Below are 19,549 nucleotides of genomic sequence, written 5' to 3'. Positions count from 1 at the left end.
TTTTCAATTACACTTTTTAGGAGCTGAAACAGAATTTAAGTCAAGAAATAGATGAACATCAGCATAAGCTTTCAGTGTTACAGGATGCACATCGACAGAAACTAGCAGAGATAAGTCGTCGGCACCGGGAGGAGTTAAGTGAATATGAGGAGCGAATTGAAGAACTTGAAAATCAGTTACAGCAAGGTATTTATTACCCTGCGATCATTCTATTTTATTGGGTGTTACCCTCAGCTTTTATATGGAATGAATTTTATTCAGAATATCAAATACACATACAAATGAACAGTATAATCGACATCCAGTAAATTCATATGGATTTAGCAAATCTTTAGTTTGGTTATATTTGACTTGAACACATTTAATTGCATTGTTAATGGCTGCTCTTCAGAAGAAAATGCACATGTAGACTTTCAGGTGTCCACCATACAGATTCTGGTCTAGATACTGAGAAACTCTTCAAGCCTGTTAAATTAATTTTTCAGAGCTAAGGGGTTACTACCTGTGGAAGGCTTCTCTCCTACTATTCCCAATCCACTAGAGTTGAAAACTGTCTGAGAAACAGATATATCTCTTCACTTGTATTCATTGTGTGATATTTTTTTAAACTCCTGGACAATAATTTGTCCCCTCATAATCTATTTACATCCATTTAGAGTGATGATATCCTCAGGCAGGTGGTATGCACTAAATCCATAAAACCAACACATGTTTGATTTCAATCCAATATTGATTTGGAAAGAGACTGCAGAATAGAGTGAAAATTTTTCAACCCAAAAAATATTTCTGGAGGCAAGTAGTAGGTACTAAATGGATCACTCACTGAATGATATGAAGTCAGATGTGATGGTGATGAGGGCTGTATAAGTTCCTGGTTGGATAGGTTTATAGATAGAATACTTTCTAGCAAGAAGTGCCTTTTTCTATTTTTCTTGTACTGGGATATCTTTGGATGCATAGAAGTGAAAGTTTTGTATGTCATATTAATTGGGTCTCTTTTTTTGAAGGGGGCCTCATTTACAAGTTCATTTCTAAACTTAATAAGTTTCGTTTGTAATTGATTCATCAAAGCTATGCCACCCAAAGAGCGTGTGTTACCATTTGGGAAAGAGACATACTTCCAATGTCCCTTCTCAGAATGAAGGAGAAACTCCATCACAGACCGTGTCTCCTCAGATATAGAGTAGGCAGAAGCCCCATGTAAGAACCTTTTTGAGGTCTCAACCAGAGGTGGTAGGGGATTGATTCATGGTGTCTTAATGCCTGTTAAAATTGTTCTGTCTTTTGACTTCTTTCAAAACAATCCTTTTAAAGAGTCTTTGGTGAAATCAAAGGCATGAGCCATGCATCTTTTGCATCATGACTTGGCTGTAAGACAAAATACTTCTCACACTTCTTAGCATGATATTACTTACCTATGACCATACCCTTGCTAAATTGCATTTTCACTCATCTGGGATCGTCTGGATGCCGATCCTAGAAATTCTTGTTTTCAGAGTCTGCGTAGTCCTGAATGGACAAGCAACATGTCTTCTTTTAACAGCTTCTGTCTAAAGTTTGGCTTTCTGCCTTCTTGAGCTCTGTAACTTGTATAAATGATTTGCATTATAAGTTACGCTGGCTATACGGAGGCTCCTAAAGTTTTAAGGACATTATATGTGGTACCTATAAAAGCCCAGCTTCTCTTGAATATGACCTTTAGGTTTAAAGTCTGAGAGTTTTATTGCAGAATAATATATCTTCGCTTCTATGCTTGGCAATTTACATTTTTAATTTAAACCTTTAAAGGAAAAGTCAATGCTGTTTACTGTACATTGAATTATAAATATAAGGATTTATGTATAAAATGGCAAAACCAAATATAATGAGAATTTGTGTTCATCTATAGAATATATGATTGTCATGAAAACATTCTTTAATTCTTGTAGGAACTTAAAATAAATCTAATATGTTTGTATTGATTACCAATTTCCAGCCACAATCCTGAGAATTTAAATATGGACTAAAATGAATACATGTGAAATATGCAAATTATTATAACCTGTGACAACAGTTCATTAACTGTTACATTAAAACAACAAACCACAAAACCTCATGTCCTTTGATCTGAGATGAACCTGGTAGGCTAACAGTATTTTGGTCAAATAGTTTTAGGAACGTATGAAGGACTGACTAGACAACTTTATTTTTGATACTCATGTTAAGTTTTTTGATTATTTTTCCCTTTTAGTCAGTTTTTTAACTATTGGTGATTAGAACCGTATCTGCCTCACTTCACGTGTTTCAAAATTGCCATTTTATAATTATCAGTATAAGGAGCTGTGAGGTGTATCTCTTCTAAAGCAAATCACATATTTTTATATACTTCAAACATTTGTTCTTCTAAATGTGTCTCTTGCTTTCTATAGATGAAGTGAGTGCCCCCATTTCACTAAAGTTATTGTTTAACATTGCCAACCTTTCAAGAATAAAAATTCTTAGATGGTAGCTGTTCCAGGAGAAAATTCTATAATGCTGACTTTGAATTTAGACTCGTAACCAATCTCTTGTGCTTTTCAGGTGGTGCAGGCATTGAAATCTGTGATCATTCTAAAATTAGTGACCTGCAAAAGAATATTCAAATCCTACAATCTGAAAAACCAGAGGACACGCAGACTATGAAGGAACTGGAGGATAAAGTAAAAAATTTAAATCAGAAATTATCTTCTGTAGAAAATGAGAACAAAATCCTGCTGAACGAAGGAGAACTGGTAAAGGTGGAAAACAGCCAAATAACACAAGAATATGAAAGACTGAAATCTGAGGTTATTAAGCTTCAAAATTATGTTGCAGAACAGGAGACCATTCTGAAAGAAGAGGGGAAAAAACTCCCACTGATGACCTCATCAGAGGAAGAAGTGCTCCGACTACAACAAGCACTGTTGGGTATGAAGCAATTGAGATTTTCAGATCCTATCCAAAAGATTTTACACATTTAAAAATAGAGAGAAGCCATTTTAGGAAAAGTAGTATGAATAAATATGAGATTGTGATTACTATGAATAGAGCCATCTTAGAAAAGGGTTTACCCCTGAAATGATCAAGTAAAACAAGATCTGAAAGGATTACCTTGGCACTACTCTGATAGTGAGGTAGAAGTCTCTGGATAGCGTAGTGAAGATGCCTGCCTAGAACCTGTCTGAAAGACTAAACCTAGCTGTTTTGCTGAAAGACTAAAATAATAATGCCAGTTTTATGATGATGTTTTCTAAAATTGTTTGCATCACTCTAAAGATATAGCTAAGATTAAAACGTGTAGAGAGAGGCTGACAAATGTTAGAAATATGGCTGGTCTTAAAATGTTGTTGAAAATACTAAGATTAGTTACACTGGAAAGAAGAGAAGCTAAAGATGACAGCTGAACAATTTAAAATTATGGCATGACACATAAAAAATGACCTTTCCTGTTTGCTTGGTTTGCCTTCCCTTATCAATCTGGACTTGATTTCTTTTACTATCCTGCTTCGGATCCATTTGCTGTCTTGCTCTGACACTTTGTCTTGTTTTACTTCTATTGCTCTCAGCAAATCCTGGGCTAGGTATGGAAAACTGTAGATATCTGAACACAGAGGCCCTCTGAATATGCATTTCCCTATCTGCAGTATTTGCTTTTTCCCACAGAACCCACAGATAGTTCTCTGCAGGTCCAGAGATCTTCTTACAGAGTGTGGGGGGGAGGACTGCAGCTCCCCAAAGTAAATCTGCTCAAGAATTAATACTGAGCCCTATCCATTTTAGAGAAGCTACCATTCAGGGGCTTCCAGGGCATTCAGTCTGGGAAGTCCTGGCAACATGATGGTCCAGCCAGGGAGCCTCTGCAGTAGTTTCCCTGACTGCGGAGTCCAGAACAGACTGAGGGGAACCTCATAATGCTTCTTGCCCCCTAAACTTTTTCTACATAGGGCTTTTTGGGGTTTCTTGTGAGGGAATTGCTTTCAAAACGAGACTGTTAGCCATGAGTTTCCCACAGTAATGACCACTTTTAAGTAACAGAAGCATATGCTTTTGCTTGTAGCCGTTATAGAAACTCAGTAGTAAGAGTTACATTTAAATGAATATTTTTCCATTATAACAAATTGGTTTTTGGTGTTATAGGAGTGTAATTCACAAAAATAAAATGCTGTATTTGTGATTTATAGGCAGTGTCTGTGTTGTGGTAAAATATTTAGTTGTTTCATTTTGAATATTTTCTTTGGTGTTTTATAAAAGTCTTAAGTACTTAGTCATTCAGAGCTAAATTTCAGTAACTACTGATGGACTGTGTCTGAACTTCACTTGTGTTCTAACATCTTGGCCTGAATCTAGCTGCGAAGAGATGAAAACTGGATCATACTGTTGTGTTTTTACATTATGGGTTTTTTCCCACTGATTGGAGCATGCTGATGGAATATAGCAGTTTACTGCTTGGAGACGTTAATTTGGTTTTAGTTACCTAAGATTTTTCTACTTAATCTGTATAGCAATTTAAATGACTTAATCTTCTGGTTGTCAACATAAATAATTTAATTTTGTTGCTGTTTTTACAGATGCAGAAAAAGAAATAATGAGACTTAATACCTTAAATCAGGTAAGCTGCTTTCGAAATGATACCAATGCTGAAGTCATAATAGTAAGAACTAAGTGAATCATAGAATCATGCAAATGTAGGACTGGAAGGGACCTTGACAGGTCATCTAGTCCAGTCCCCTGCACTGCCATAGATCGAAGTATTATCTAGAACATCTCTGACAGGCGTTGTCTAACCTGTTGTTAAAAACCTCCAGCGATGGAGATTCCACACTCTCTCTAGGTAATTTGTTCCAGGCTTAGGTATCCTTACAGTTAGACATTAGGGAAAACTTCCTAAACTAAATCTCCCTTGCTGCAACTTAAGCCCATTACTTCTTGTCCTTTCCTCAGTGCCTAAGAGAACAATTTATCACCCTCCTCTTCATAACAACTTTTTATGTACTTGAAGTCTGTTATGTTTCCCCTCAGTCTTCTCTTCTCCAGACTAAACAAAGCCATTTTTTTTTTTTAAATCTTTCCTTACAGGTCATGTTTCCTAAACATTTAATCATTTTTGTTGCTCTCCTCTGGACTTTCTCCAATTTGTCCACCTCTTTCCCGAAGTATGGTGCCCAGAACTGGACACAATACTCCAGTTCAGACCTTCTCAGTGCTGAGCAGAGTGGAAGAATTGCTTTTCATTTTGCTTACAACTATTCTACTAATACAACCCAGAATGTTGTTCGCTTTTTTTGCAACAGTATTACATTGCTGACCCGTATTTCGTTTGTGGTCCACTATGACCCCCAGATCCTTTTCTGCAGTTCTCCTTCTGAAGGTGGTCATTTCTCATTTTGTAGTTGTGCTGTTTGCATTTGTCCTCATTGAATTTCATCCTATTTAATTCAAATTATTTCTTCAGTATGTCAAGATCATTTTGAAATTTAATCCTGTCCTCCAAATTGCTCACAACCCTCTCCAGCTTGATGTCGTGCGTAAACTTTTAGTGTATTCTCTGTGTCCATTATCCAAATCATTTATGAAGATATTGAATAGAAACGGACCCAGGACAGATTCCTGTGGGACCCCACTCATTATGCCCTTCCAGCTTGATAGTGAACGATTGATAATTACTCTAAGTATAATAGTTTTCCAGCCAATTGTGCACCCATCTTATAGTAGATTCGTGTAGGCTGTAGTTCTCTGAGAAGGTCATGTGAGACAGCATCAAAAGCCTTACTAAGAATCATGACACCACCCTCCCTTCCCCGGACTGGTGGCCTGAACCCGGGGCTGGCAGTGGGCTGAGCGGGTCCAGCAGACAGAACCCCAGCTGGCAGAGGGCCGGCAGACAGTACCCCGGGCCGGCAGCGGAGCCCCCAGGACTGATGGTCAGGACCTGGTCGGTGAGAATGCCACTGAAAATCAGCTCGCATGCCGTCTTTGGCATGTGTGCCATAGGTTGCCTAGCCCTGCTTTAGAGATTTTTATTAAAATCAAGGAAAAAGTCATAAAAGCTCCAAACCATAGAATCAGAAAGAAATAATATAGTTCTATGGGTACCTGTGGTATCATTCCTTACAAAAGTTACTCACACCCTTCCTTGGGGACCTGGTGATAGGAGACCAAGGATCAACCTTGTCTCTGGCATGCTAGATGAGTCCGATGGTTCAGGTTCCTCAATGCTGAGAAAGTGGATAGAAGGGTCAAATGTAGAGTAACTAAGCTATACTGCAAAAGCCAACGTGGTAGCTAAACAAAAGAGGAACTTAAAAGAACTAACTCCACTTAGTTATCCACTTAAAATGCTCTGGTTGACTAAATATAAAGCCTGTTTTTAAAACAGTGTTTAAAAACTTGAATAATAATATAAAATCCAATTTATGTCCAATATAAGGAAGAACTTCAGAAGAAACTGGCAAATTTACAACATAAAGATGAGGATATTACATCTGCATCTACTGAAGACCAGAACTTGGAATTAAATCAGTTAAGGCAGGAATTGGAAAGGAAAGAGCATGAACTCAAAGAAAGTATTATAGAAAGAGCAACACTAACAGCAGAATTAGAAGAATTGGACAAGCAGAATCAAGAAACTATGCAGGTAACAAATATTGCTGAGAATTAATGGACTTCTTTACTTTTTTAGACATTCAGTGTGTGATGTTAATCTTTGCTCACAGATATCAGGACCTATTAGGTTCCTAATAATCTCTTCCTGCCATACTGGATAAGACCAGTGGTTTATTTAGTCCATCCTCCTTCCTGACAGTGTCTGATACCAGATGCTTCAAGGAAATGCAAGAAATCCTGTAGTGGACTGTCAGGGTTCCCTCCCCACTCTGAACTCTAGGGTACAGATGTGGGGACCCGCATGAAAGACCCCCTAAGTTTATTTCTACCAGCTTAGGGTAAAACTTCCCCAAGGCACAAATTCTTTGCCCTTGGAGGGTACGCTGCCACCACCAAGTGATTTTAAAAAAGAATCAGGGAAAGGACCACTTGGAGTTCCTGTTCCCCCAAAATATCCCCCCAAGCCCTTACACCCCCTTTCCTGGGGAGGCTTGAGAATAATATCCTAACCAATTGGTTACAAAGTGATCACAGACCCAAACCCCTGGGTCTTAGGACAATAGAGAAAAATAGACAACAGTCAGGCTCTTAAAATAAACAGAACTTTATTAGAAAGAAAAAAAGTAAAAGAAGCACCTCTGTAAAATTAGAAGGGAAGCTAACCTCACAGGGTAATCAGATTTAAAACACAGAGGATTTCCCTCTGGGCAAAAACTTTAAAGTTACAAAAAGAAAACCAGGAATACACCTTCCTCTCAGCACAGAGAAAATCACAAACCAAAACAAAAGGAAGCTAATGCATTTCCTTGCTAGTACTTACTAATTCTAATGAAGTTGGATTACTTGCTTTCTTGATCTCTCCCCGGCAAGCACACAGAACAGACAGACAAAAGCCTCCCCTCAACCACCCCTCCCCGCCCCTATTTGAAAGTATCTTGTCCCCTTATTGGTCGTTTTGGTAGCCAGGTTACCTGAGCTTCTTAACCCTTTACAGGTAAAAGGATATTGTGCCTCTGTCCAAGAGGGATTTTATAGTACGCATATACGGGAAGGTTGTTACCCTTCCCTTTGTATTTATGACGGACAATTATGGAATAACATACCCGCTATCCACAATGGAAATTTCTTACTAATTTCCGTCAGTTAGTGGTTATGTGCCCTCTATCATGAGGGTTTATTCCCCTTTTTAGGAATGTTGCAGTACCCAAGGATATGTTTAGGTTTATATAATCCTAATAAAATCTTGACCTCCATAAATACTTGTGACAATGTGTTATATAAAAAGTATTTCCTTTTATCAGCTTTACATTTTATTAGTTTGTAGTAGCATAACATCTTAAATTTTTTTTTAAAAAAATCAGATTTTGAGCAAAATATGTGAAACTTAGTGGTCACAGATTATTTTTAATCAAAATCAAATATTAATAGATTTATATTTGTCACTATTTTAACTGCTATTAAGGTTTTAAAAATGTATTTGAAATACATTTGTTTCAGATTAACTACTTGACTTTTCAGAAGGAAAATGGCCAATACCACAATAATTAGGTCCCTACCAAATTCAAGGTCCATTTTGGTCAACTTCACGGTCATAGGATTTCAAAAATTATAAATTTCAGCTATTTAAATTTGAAATTTCAGGGTGTTGTAATTGTAGGGGTCCTGACCCAAAAAGGAGTTTGTGGGGAAGGGAGGTCACAAGGTTATTGTAGGGGGAACCGCAGCCAATGGGAGCTTTGGGGGAGGTACCCGCAGGTGAGGGCAACATGTAGAGCCCTCTGCCCCCCTCCAGGGGCCGCAAGGACATGGTACCGGTCACTTCCAGGAGCGTGGCTGGGCCAGGGGAGGCAGAGAGCCTGCCTTAGTCCGGCTGCATGCTGATGCCATCCCGGAGCCGCTCCAGGTAAGCAGTGCCAGGCCGGAGCCCACACCTCAAAAACTTCCTGCACCCCAAACCCCTGCCCTGAGCACCTTGTGCACTCCAACCCCTGCCCTGAACCTCCCACCCCCTACCTTAAGCCCCCTCCTGCACCCCGCATCCCTGCTGCACACCAACCCCTTGCCCTCAGCTCCTTCCTGCACACCACACCCTGCCCCACCTCCCGCACCCCAACCTCCTGCCCCAGCCCTACATTCATGGCCCTGCATGCAATTTCCCCACCCAGATGTGGCTCTCGGGCCAAAAAGTTTGCCCACCCCTGTGCTAGAGCCAAATATACTGATAAAATGACTTCTCTACTACTACTCGAGATTCCCCTGTTTATGCATCTCAGGATTGCATTAGATCTTTTGACCTCAGCATCTCACTGGGAGCTCACGTTTAGCTGAATATCCACCACAACCTCCAAATCTTTGTCAGGGTCACTGCTTCCAGGATAGAGTCCTCTGTTCTGTAAAATATGGCCTACATTCTTTATTCCTCTTCATTATTTACCACTTCTCCAATTTTTGTCATCTGCAAACGTTATCAGTGATGATTTTATGTTTTCTTCCAGGTCATTTGATAAACATGTTAAATAGCATAGGGCCAAGATAACAACCCCAGAGGACCCTCACTGGGAACAGACCTCTTTGATGACAATTCCCTGTTTACAGTTACATTTTGAGACCCATCAGTTAGCAGTTTTTAAACCATTTAATCGGTGCCATGTTAATTTGATATTCTAGTTTTTTAATCGGAATGTTGTGTGGTGCCAAGTCAAAGGCCTGACAGAAGTCGAAGTATATTACATCAGCACTATTATATTTATCAAACAAATTTGTAATCTCTGTAACAGGGTGAGCTGAATCAGGAGTTGACTCAGCATCCTGTCTCTCAAATCCCCACCAATATAGATTGACCCTTCTCAATTAATCAGCTGAGTAGAGCTACAGCTGAAGGGCTAATTAGAGGGGGACGCAACCCTAATATCTGGGAGCCTATAATTTGAGAGGAAGGAAGCCATGGAAGGGGGAGCTGAGAACCAGAAGGAAAGCACAGCTGGGCCGGGTTGACTGCTGCCAGCTCTATTCCCTTCTCCAGAAGCAAGTGGTGGAGCTGGCCTAGGGCTTGTAAATTATAAGGTAGAGGCCGCTGGAACAACAAAATAAAATATGATGGTGGTAAAGGAGACATGAAGTGGTTTGGGCTTTACTTAAGGCCTGAAAGGACTCACAGGGGATCCCCCCCATAACAATTTCATCAAGAACAGATATCAAGTTTGTTTGACAGGATCTGTTTTCTATAAACCCATGTTGATTTGCCTAAATTACATTGCCCTTCTTTAGTTCTTTATTAATTGCATCCCAAATGAGCCATTATATTCTCTTCCCAGAATTGATGTCAGGCTGACAGGCCTATAATTAACTGTGTATCTCATTTACCCTTTTTAAAAATTTGCACATTAGCTTTCAGTCTTCTGGAACTTCCCCAGTATTCCAAGACCAATTGAAAATCAACCTTAATGGTCCAGCGAGCTCAGCGGCCAGTTCTTTTATAACTCTTGAGTACAAGGTGGCTGGACCTGCTTATTTTAAGATGTCTAACTTTAGTAGCTACTGTTTAATGTTCTCCAGAGATCTGAGTGGAATGGAAAGTGTGTTATCACCATATGATGAGACTATATAATCTGTTTTTTCCCCAAATATAGAACAGTTATATTTATTGAACACTTCTGCCTTTTCTGCATTATTATTGATAATTCTACCATTTCCATCTAGTAATGGGCCAATACCATTGTCAGGATTCTTTTTGTTCCTAATATATTTTAAAAACTCCATCGTATTATCCTTAATTCTCGGGGCCATAGATTTCTGCTTCTGTCCATGGGCTTCCCTTATCAATTTTCTACAATTCCTAACTCTGATTTATATTCATTAGTATCAACTTTCCCTTTCTTCCACTTGTCACGTATTTTTTACAGCACAGCCTTCTTCCTTGATTGTGAGATTGTGCCTTTTGGGACATCTAGTAAGGTGTTCTTAAAGGATTCCCAAGCATCATTCACATTTTTCTGATTAAATTCTTTCTCCTGTCTGTGATCATTGCACACACCAGCGACTCCTTGCATTCACTCCAACAAGCCTCTTGTGTGCCACCCTTCTGTTCCCCTTTTACTTCAGTGACTCACTGCACACACACAGCCCAGTACCAGAGGATCTTTGCTTTCTGCCCTCCATTCTCACCTCCACCAAGTGTTCTGTGTAACTCCCCATTCCAGGGGCTCTGTGTGCTGTCTCATTACCTCTTCCCCCATACCAGGGTCCCTCAATCTCCCTCCCATGCAAGAGGCTATGTGCACCACTGGACCTTCCTTCCAAACTGTACCAAGGTTCCCCATTCTCTTCCCCCCCCCCCACCATTAGGGGTTCTTTGTGACCCCTCCATTTCCCCTCATGCCAAGAGCTATGTGTGGCCCCAAATTAGGGTCTTCCCTTTACCTCTTCAGTCAGGGATCTATGTGCTCCCCATTTCTCCCTCCTTCCCAGGCCAGGGGTTCTGAAAGCCCCCATTTCCAGGTCCCCCTTTTTCTGCTGCCAGAGATTGTGCCTGCCCCTATTTCTTCATGCCCCTGTACCAGGATCCATCATTCTCCTTCTCCGTCTGTGTGCACCTCCATTCCCCACCACCATTCTTAGTCTCCTTTCCCTTTCAGTGTGTCAGCAGCACTGGGGGGATTGGCAGAACTCAAATGAGGGGGTTTGTTATGCTAGAATATGTTAATGGGTGTGATAAATAAATTCTTCCATTTATAGACAATTACAAGGGTGGTTGGAGGTGTTAGCTCTGCAAGCCAGATGCTTAATGTGTCCCCCATTTTCCCCTGAAGGTTTTCATATTTTTCACCAAAATGTTTAGTGTTCTGTCCATTAATGCTTAGAATATTCCCTTAATTTTTGGAATTGATTGGATGCAATGGTCAGAAGTTATTGCATTACACCCAAACAAAGAAATGACTCAAGCTTGACCAATAATACATCTGCACAAGGAGGCTGAATTAAGGTTGAATGGGCAACCTTATTCAAGCACTTTATAGGCTTTTTACTTTGCTACCTCAGTGTTTTCTTAATTTTTATATTAATTTAAATTTAAATTCTACATATATTTTTTTAAATGTAATTTCTTATGTTTTTAAAAAGCTTGAATTTTTTTTTTCAGTTATATGGAACCATGTTGGCCCCCGTGTGGGTTATCTGTAGGATTGGGATCTTTAGATCCATAGCATAGACCTCTGCCATGGATCTTTAGATTCGTTACATAGGCTTCTCCCACATGACCTAACAGAGTAACTGGTAGCAATGGAACGCTGTCACCTTCCTTGTGGACCTGCCATTAGATGAGGAGAGAAGACACGCAGTCAGGTGGATTTCACTGCTGTTTGCTAAACAGCAAAAGAATATTGAGGCTCAAGAATAATGGTTTAAATTCTAGGTCCTGTTGGGGAGTGTATCCCAGCGGTTATAGACCCTTCTGCCCCTGTCTTTCTGCTCCTATTCCTGCCTTACCCTCACCCTTATTCTTCATTTGAGTCAAGTAGCTTCTTTCTCTTCTACTTTGCCTGCATGTCTGCAGAGAGAGCATCAAGAGTTGCTCTCAGTTCCTGTCCTTGTCAACAGCTCCTGGCAGGCAGGAGGAGCAAATGCAGTGAAGGTCCTGTTCAGTCCCTGGAAGATGGTGCATGCTCCAGCACGCTGTGGGAACGGCTCATGTGCAGTCTAGTCAGCACATAAGCACTTTGAGGAGTGGAGCATGCTCAGTGCAAATGAAATCTTCAGAGAATTAAGCTGCAAAACTGTAGTGTGTCTCTACTGAGCATGTGCAAACAGACTTTTTTTCCCAAAGGATTAGAACTTTGCCAAATTTGGATGAATTTTCTCAGGGACAACAAAAGCACATCACTAGTGTTAGTGGGAGAGACTCCTCCTCTTCCCCCCCCCCCCTCCCCATTCCCCCACTACAAAATTTCAAGTCCCTGCTCCAACGTATGGAGGTGCTAGAGATGCTAATTGAAACTATTGTAAGGAGTTTTTTAATGCGGGCAAAAGTGTGTGTTTCACTAATCTCATTCTCAAAAATGGCTGAAGCATTTTAATTGGAACTGTCCCCAAAACATCAGCCTTGGGCACCTGGCATGGGAAATTTCAGCCTAAATGGTTGGTTTGGCAAAATTAATTGAAAACAAAGTCTTACCATGGAAAGTGTCGGGCAACTTAATGGTATGCATCACTGTGCGGCCTATAATAAATGAGCTGTCTGTCAAATTTTCAATTGTGTTGTTACTGCTGTGTTAAGAATTTTAAAGTTCCAAATGTTCATTTGACCTAGTTGAAAAAGTTTTTCTTTGTCTTAACCAAATCTTATATACACCTGGGGTTTCTTTGATGTTAAGACTTCATGGCTTAAGCTATCTTGTAGACCAAAATGGGTTCTCTTTTAAATGTAATATGCTATTTCCTTCCAGAACGTCACTTGAACTCCAGTGGTTTGATAGAATTATTACGGTATATCTGAAAACCTTATGCAGTCTGCTTTTGGGAAGCACTGACCCCTCTTAGGGGCGCTCAAGCAAGTCCATAAAAGGACAGTATGTTTTGTTAATTATTGGATTTTTTAACATAAAAATGTTCTGAAACAGAGCTGTCTATTGAAAAGTGAATATTCAATAAATTTGTCGTTGCTGTTGTGTGCTAATGTCATTGTGTTTTGACCATGATTTTAAAATACAGTAGTTTTAAATGTTCCATATTTTCCATAGGCTTTTGAAATGGAAGAAATATTCCTATAGTTTCTAATAACATGATTAACCTCTGTTTGAGTCCCAAATATTCTGATATGGTCTATATTAGGCAGGCATGCTATATCAATTTATCAAGTTTTGTGCAATTCAAATATAAACACTTCTTGCATGTGTTACAGACTGTATGTTAATTCATATTTATGTATTCGTGTGAATGAACATTAATCACATTTACTTACTTGTGACTTGATTTAATGCCTCACTAGTTTTAAATAATAGCTCAAAATATTAGTTCACAGCTAAAATGGATGTTTATTTATGCCAATTTAATTATCCTGAGAAATCCTGGACATTTTTGACTTTTACATTTAACTTATTGTTTTGGAGAGTGATTCTGTAGGTTTGATGGAATATATTTTTAATAATTTGAAAATGACTGCTCAGTCAACTCCTTAAAAAAAAAAATCCTTTACATTCTTTTGTTATCCAGATGATTAAATGAATGAAAGCTCTGTTTTTATCCTGATAAATGCTTGTTTCTGTTTGTTTTAGCATATGATTACCCTGAAAGAGCAGCTATCAAAACAGCATACAGAACCTGATAGTACCATCAACCAGCTGAAACTTGACATAAATTTTGAAAGAAGGAAAGTGTCTGAAGTAGAAGTTGAGAAGATGGAAATGAGTAAGGAACTAGAAACCCAGAAATTAAAAATGAACCACTGTACATTTGCACTTAATGATTTGCATATGAGTAATCAGCAGCTTCAGCATAACATTAAGGATTTACAAGAACAACTAAAGAAATCCCAAGATTGTAACTTGAATAATAAAAAGGAAATTGCAGAATTGAAGCAAAATCTGAAACAAAAAGAGGAGGAACTTTCTGTTTCCCAGAACGAGTTAACAAAGATAATGAATCAAGAATCTAACAGTAACTATCAAGATCTTTCACTTAAAGAAAGAGAAGCAGAAATTGCAAAACTAAATGAAGATATTTCAGAAAATAAACAACTAAATCAAAATTTGGAGAGATCAGTTTGTGATCTTAAAATAGAAAATGGAAAGCTGCTGACAGTCTGTGAAGAACTAAAACAGCAGTTGCATGAAGCCTTTGCTGAGAAAAATAAGGTTTCCCTGGAAAAAGATACTATATTGGAGGCTTTGAAAATGGAAAAAGGACAGTTGGAAACTGAATTAAGCCAGACCAAAACGCAGCTGTTGGAACAAGCAAAAAAATATGAACAAACCACTGAGGACCTGTCAAATGCACGTAACATGAACACCACTGCATTACAGCTTGAACATGAGTGTCTAGTGAAATGCAATCAAGAAAGGGACTTTGAGATAGCAGAACTCAAAAGGAGCATTGAGCAGATGGAAGCGGACCATGAAGAAACTAAAGAGATGTTGACAACTAGCTTAGGAGGACAAAAGCAGTTGACAGAACTCATAAAAGAGAAAGAGGTGTTTGTTGAAAAATTTAAAAATAGAGCTCTAGAGTTGCAACAGGAACTTGAGGAATATGTTAAGGATTCCAAAAAGCATGAGATTTTAAGACAAAATTTAGAAGAAAAGGACAAAAGTCTTGCAGCCATGAAAGAAGAAAACAATCATCTGAAAGAAGAGATTGAAAGACTAAAGGACCAGCAAAGCAGATCTCCACCTGTGGCTGAGCCTAAAACACTAGATATTATTACTGAACTTGAAACTGAGATAACACAGTTACACGTAATAAAGAATAATCTTGAAGAGGAAATAAAACTTCACAAAAAAACAATTGAAGATCAGAGTCAGAAGACTGTGCAACTTCAACAGTCTTTGCAGGAGCATAAAAGGGAAATAGGTGAGTCTAAATTTCAGTATGAGCAAATGAATGTCATGCATGAAAAGCTTTTCTTGGAGAAAGATGAGGAAATTAAAAGTTTGCAGAGGACAATTGAACAAATTAAAACTCAGTTGCACAATGAGAGGCACGTCTTTCAGACAGACTCCTCTGATCTCTTTCAAGAAACCAAAGCCCAGTCGCTGAATGGAGAAAATGGTAATGAAAAACACGACTTGTCTAAGTCTGAAATTGAAAGACTAGTAAAAGGTATCAAAGAGAGAGAGAGGGAGATTAAGCTTCTGAATGAAAAGAACGTCTTTTTAACTCAACAAATTGATCACTTGTCTAAAGATCAAGTTGGTAAACTCACTCAGATCATCCAAGAGAAAGACTTAGAGATACAAGCTCTCCATGCAAGTATTTCCTCTTCATCATATAGACAGGATGTTCTGTACCTTCAACAGCAACTTCAAGCCTATGCCATGGAAAGAGAACAGGTGCTGGCAGTTTTGAGTGAAAAAACTAGAGAAAACAGTCAGTTAAAAACAGAGTACCATAAAATCATGGATATGGTAGCAACTAAGGAAGCAGCTCTGATGAAGTTACAAGAAGAGAACCAAAAATTATCTAATCGGTTTGAAAGTAACAGCCAAGATATGTTTAGAGAGACTGTTCAGAATTTGTCCCGTATCATTCGAGAGAAAGATATTGAAATAGATGCCTTGAGTCAAAAATGCCAAACCTTATTGACTGTCCTACAGACATCCAACATAGGTACTGACAGTGGGTCAGGAGGTTTTAACAGTAATCAGTTTGAGGAGCTTTTACAAGAGCGTGATAAATTAAAGCAACAAGTAAAGAAGATGGAAGAGTGGAAGCAACAAGTAATGACTACAGTCCAGAACATGCAGCATGAGTCAGCTCATCTCCAGGAGGAGCTACACAAGCTTCAGGCACAAATTTCAGTTGACAGTGATAACAATTCTAAATTGCAGATGGATTATAATGGCTTGATCCAGAGTTATGAGCAGAATGAGAAAAAAATGAAAAGTTTTAGTCAGGAGTTAGCACAAGTTCAGAATAGAATAGGACAGCTTCATAATACCAAGGATCTTCTTCTGGGAAAACTTGATATGGTAGCACCACCGCTGCTGATGGCTTCTTCAGTTTCACAAGCATCAGATATTCCAAGCAGTACTTCTCCTGAAATAGTCAGTGATGCGTCCAAACTCCTTCAACAGGAATTGGACCAGCTTAAAAATATGCTACAAGAAAAAGATGTGACTATCAGAACTCTTAAGGAAAATAATCAAAGATTGTCTGATTCTATGGCTGCAACATCGGAGTTAGAAAGAAAGGGACAAAAGGACACTGATCCAGAGATGAAGCAGATAAAGGGAAAATGTGATGTTTTCCAAAAGTCACTTAGGGAAAAAGACCTCTTGATTAAATCTAAAAGTGATCAGTTACTTTCTGTAAGTGAAAATCTCAGTAACAAAGAAAATGAAAATGAGCTTTTAAAACAAGCTGTCACTAATCTTAAAGAAAGAAATCTAATTTTAGAAATGGACATCTGTAAGCTGAAAGAAGAAAATGAAGAAATAGTAGCAAGGTGCAGGGAGAAAGAAACCGAATTCCGGGCATTACAAGAAACTAACATGCAGTTTTCAATGATGCTGAAAGAAAGAGAATTTGAATCCCACTCAATGAAAGAAAAAGCTCTTGCCTTTGAAAAACTATTGAAGGAAAAAGAACAGGTATGTGAGGAATTATTTGTTCTATTAGTTATAAATATTTAAGGGAGAAAGTACAAACTTTTAAAATCATACATGTGACGGAATTCTCACAAATATAATCTGAAAGTATTTGCCTGAAAGTAGCTTCTCATTTACTGAGTGAAACTTTGCAGAAGTGAATGAATTTCAAAGTTTTGAGTGATCTTACTGCAAGGTTCTGTTCTGTTCAGGATCTCTTAGAAACCTATATTTGTCTTCAAAGGTTATAAGTATTACTGTTAATAAGAGTAATGTTTAAATAAACCACTGCAAAGTGACCTGACATAGTTTAGTTACGATAATATATTTGGCATCAGTTAGAGCATTTTGTATCTACCAAACAGAATGTAGAGCACCATTTCTCTGAAAAAGAACATTTTCATAGATTTTAAAAATGTATTTGAATTTCATAAAAAGTAATTTAATCTTTATGGCATAGTGTTAATGGCAGTTAAAATTTTGTGTGTGTGTTTTTTAATCCATGACATCTTCAGATACCTGTGAAGTACTCTGCCAGTCCAAGTTTCTTACTCTGTACTATTGTAACTAAATACTATGAAATTGCAATAATAAGGCACTTCAGTGATTTTAAAATAGATTGGTTATGTGTAAATTATAAAATGTCATTGTGGGGTTTCATGTTTACTCTTGATCACTTCCATATCAAATACAGTTACAAATAAAAAAATGTGTTTTTTTTTTTTTAAAGGCCAGCCCTGCAAACTCAGTCTGGGCTCTTAAGAGTCAAACTTGTTTCTTTCCATTTCTTGCATAATCCTCAGTAATAAAAGTCATGCAGACTAAATTAGGCCTCTTGGTGTAACCAGTGCAACCCAAATGTTTTCAGTGGGGTTTCACAAATATAACTGACGGGAACTTAGGAAACAACTTGTTTGATGTTGCATGAGATAGTATAAGCTCTCTTAGCTATGTTGGATGTGCAGAGCTAATAAGAGTAGTAACTAAATAAAAAGTTTCTAGTGTTTTTATTAAAGTCAACTGATATGATTTTGAATACATGCAGAGAGCAGATCTCTGTAGATTCCATTTTTTACATAATCATTTTATTTTTATTACTGAAAGTTCATAGTGTGCCTAAAAACATTAGTAGCCACTATTTTGGTTTTTTTATTTCATTTCTACTCATCTGACTTTATACCTTTTGGAATGTGTTTATTTTTATATAGCTATCATAAACAAATAACATAAATAATAACATAAACCACATGCCTAAAGAAGATTCAAATCACATTACTTAGAAACAGCTATCTTAACAGGAAGTATAGCTTCAGAAATTGTGTTTAGGGGAATTGCAATTTTGAAGTACACATGTCTGAAATGGAAGGGTGCTAGATATCTATTTTACTGCAGTTAGTGAATACATTGTAGTTGTGTAGGATGACTTTAGAAACCGTTTTTAATCTATCAGACAATATGTCAATAAAATCATTGCAAAACAGACAACTGTTTCTTTAAAGGATCTTCTGTGCAGTAAGCACTCTCTTCTTCCATATATGTCTGTCTGTCTCATCTATTTTTGGAGTGCAAGTTCTTTGGGACAGAAACTGTGCCTCCTTTTATACAATGTCTAGCATGTTTGTGCAGAAATGCCTAATAAATAGTAATAATAGACTTGTTTAAGCATATATTCCTCCAAGTTTTTATACATTTCCAACCTTTCTTTAATTGTATGTCCTTCTTCCAAAGGGCAAGATGGGGGAGTTGAATCATCTGTTAAATGAAGTTAAGTCAATGCAAGAAAAAGCTGTTTCTTTTCAGCAAGAACGAGACCAAGTCATGTTAGCACTCAAACAGAAACAAATGGAGAGCAGTGCCCTACAGAATGAGGTATGACATTAAACAAGACTAAAGCACAAAAAGGGTGAGTGAATAAGAAAAATCAGAGAATTTACCTTGCCTTAAGAATGATCTTTGATAAGTACCAAAAAAGGCATCTAAAATGTATATCTATGCAATATAATTAGGGCTGTCCATTAATTGAACTTAACTCAAGTGATTAACACAAAACCCAGTTGGGGATTGATCCTGCTTTGACCAGGGGATTGGACTAGATGACCTCCCAAGGTCCCTTCCAACCCTGATATTCTATGTTTCTATGAAAACAAATTAACTAAATTTAAAAAAGTCGTGATTAAGAGCCGTATTAATCATACTGTTAAACAATAATAGAATACCAATTTAAATTTATTATAAATATTTTGGAAGTGTTTCAACATTTTCAAATACACTGATTTCAATTACAACACAGAATACAAAGTGTACAGTGCTCACTTTATATTAATATTTTTGATTACAAATATTTGCTCTCTTAAAAAAAACCCCAAAAGATAGTATTTTTCAGTTTACCTCATTCAAGTACTGTAGGGCAATCTCTTTATCGTGAAAGTGCAACGTACAAATGTAAAATTTTTTTTACGTAACTGCACTCAAAAACAAAACAATGTAAAACTTTAGAGCCTACAAGTCCACTCAGTCCTCCTACTTGTTCAGCTAATTGCTAAGGCAGACAAGTTTGTTTACATTACAGGAGATAACTCTGCCTGCTTCTTACTTACAGTGTCACCTGAAAATGAGAACAGACGTTCGCATGGCACTGTTTTAGCCGACTT

At 37.9% G+C, this 19,549-nt stretch overlaps 1 protein-coding gene across 3 annotated transcripts in view; it reads left to right on the top strand.

The window, feature by feature from the left end:
* Positions 1-19,549, top strand: part of TRIP11 (thyroid hormone receptor interactor 11) — a 71,026-nt gene that overhangs the window by 15,776 nt on the left and 35,701 nt on the right. For all 3 annotated transcript variants that reach the window (XR_012159535.2, XM_073349449.2, XM_073349450.2), the window contains 6 exons: positions 21-186; positions 2,560-2,925; positions 4,566-4,606; positions 6,425-6,631; positions 13,869-16,901; positions 18,627-18,767. Coding sequence is in view for 2 of the 3 variants with exons in the window: in XM_073349449.2 (XP_073205550.2) it covers positions 21-186; positions 2,560-2,925; positions 4,566-4,606; positions 6,425-6,631; positions 13,869-16,901; positions 18,627-18,767 (3,954 nt within the window). In the remaining variant the exon portion in view is untranslated. The remainder of the gene's footprint in view (positions 1-20; positions 187-2,559; positions 2,926-4,565; positions 4,607-6,424; positions 6,632-13,868; positions 16,902-18,626; positions 18,768-19,549) is intronic.

The sequence above is a fragment of the Lepidochelys kempii genome, chromosome 6, assembly GCF_965140285.1.
Source record: "Lepidochelys kempii isolate rLepKem1 chromosome 6, rLepKem1.hap1, whole genome shotgun sequence".
NCBI classification, from domain to species: domain Eukaryota; kingdom Metazoa; phylum Chordata; order Testudines; family Cheloniidae; genus Lepidochelys; species Lepidochelys kempii.
This window is presented reverse-complemented; position numbering and strand designations above follow the sequence as displayed.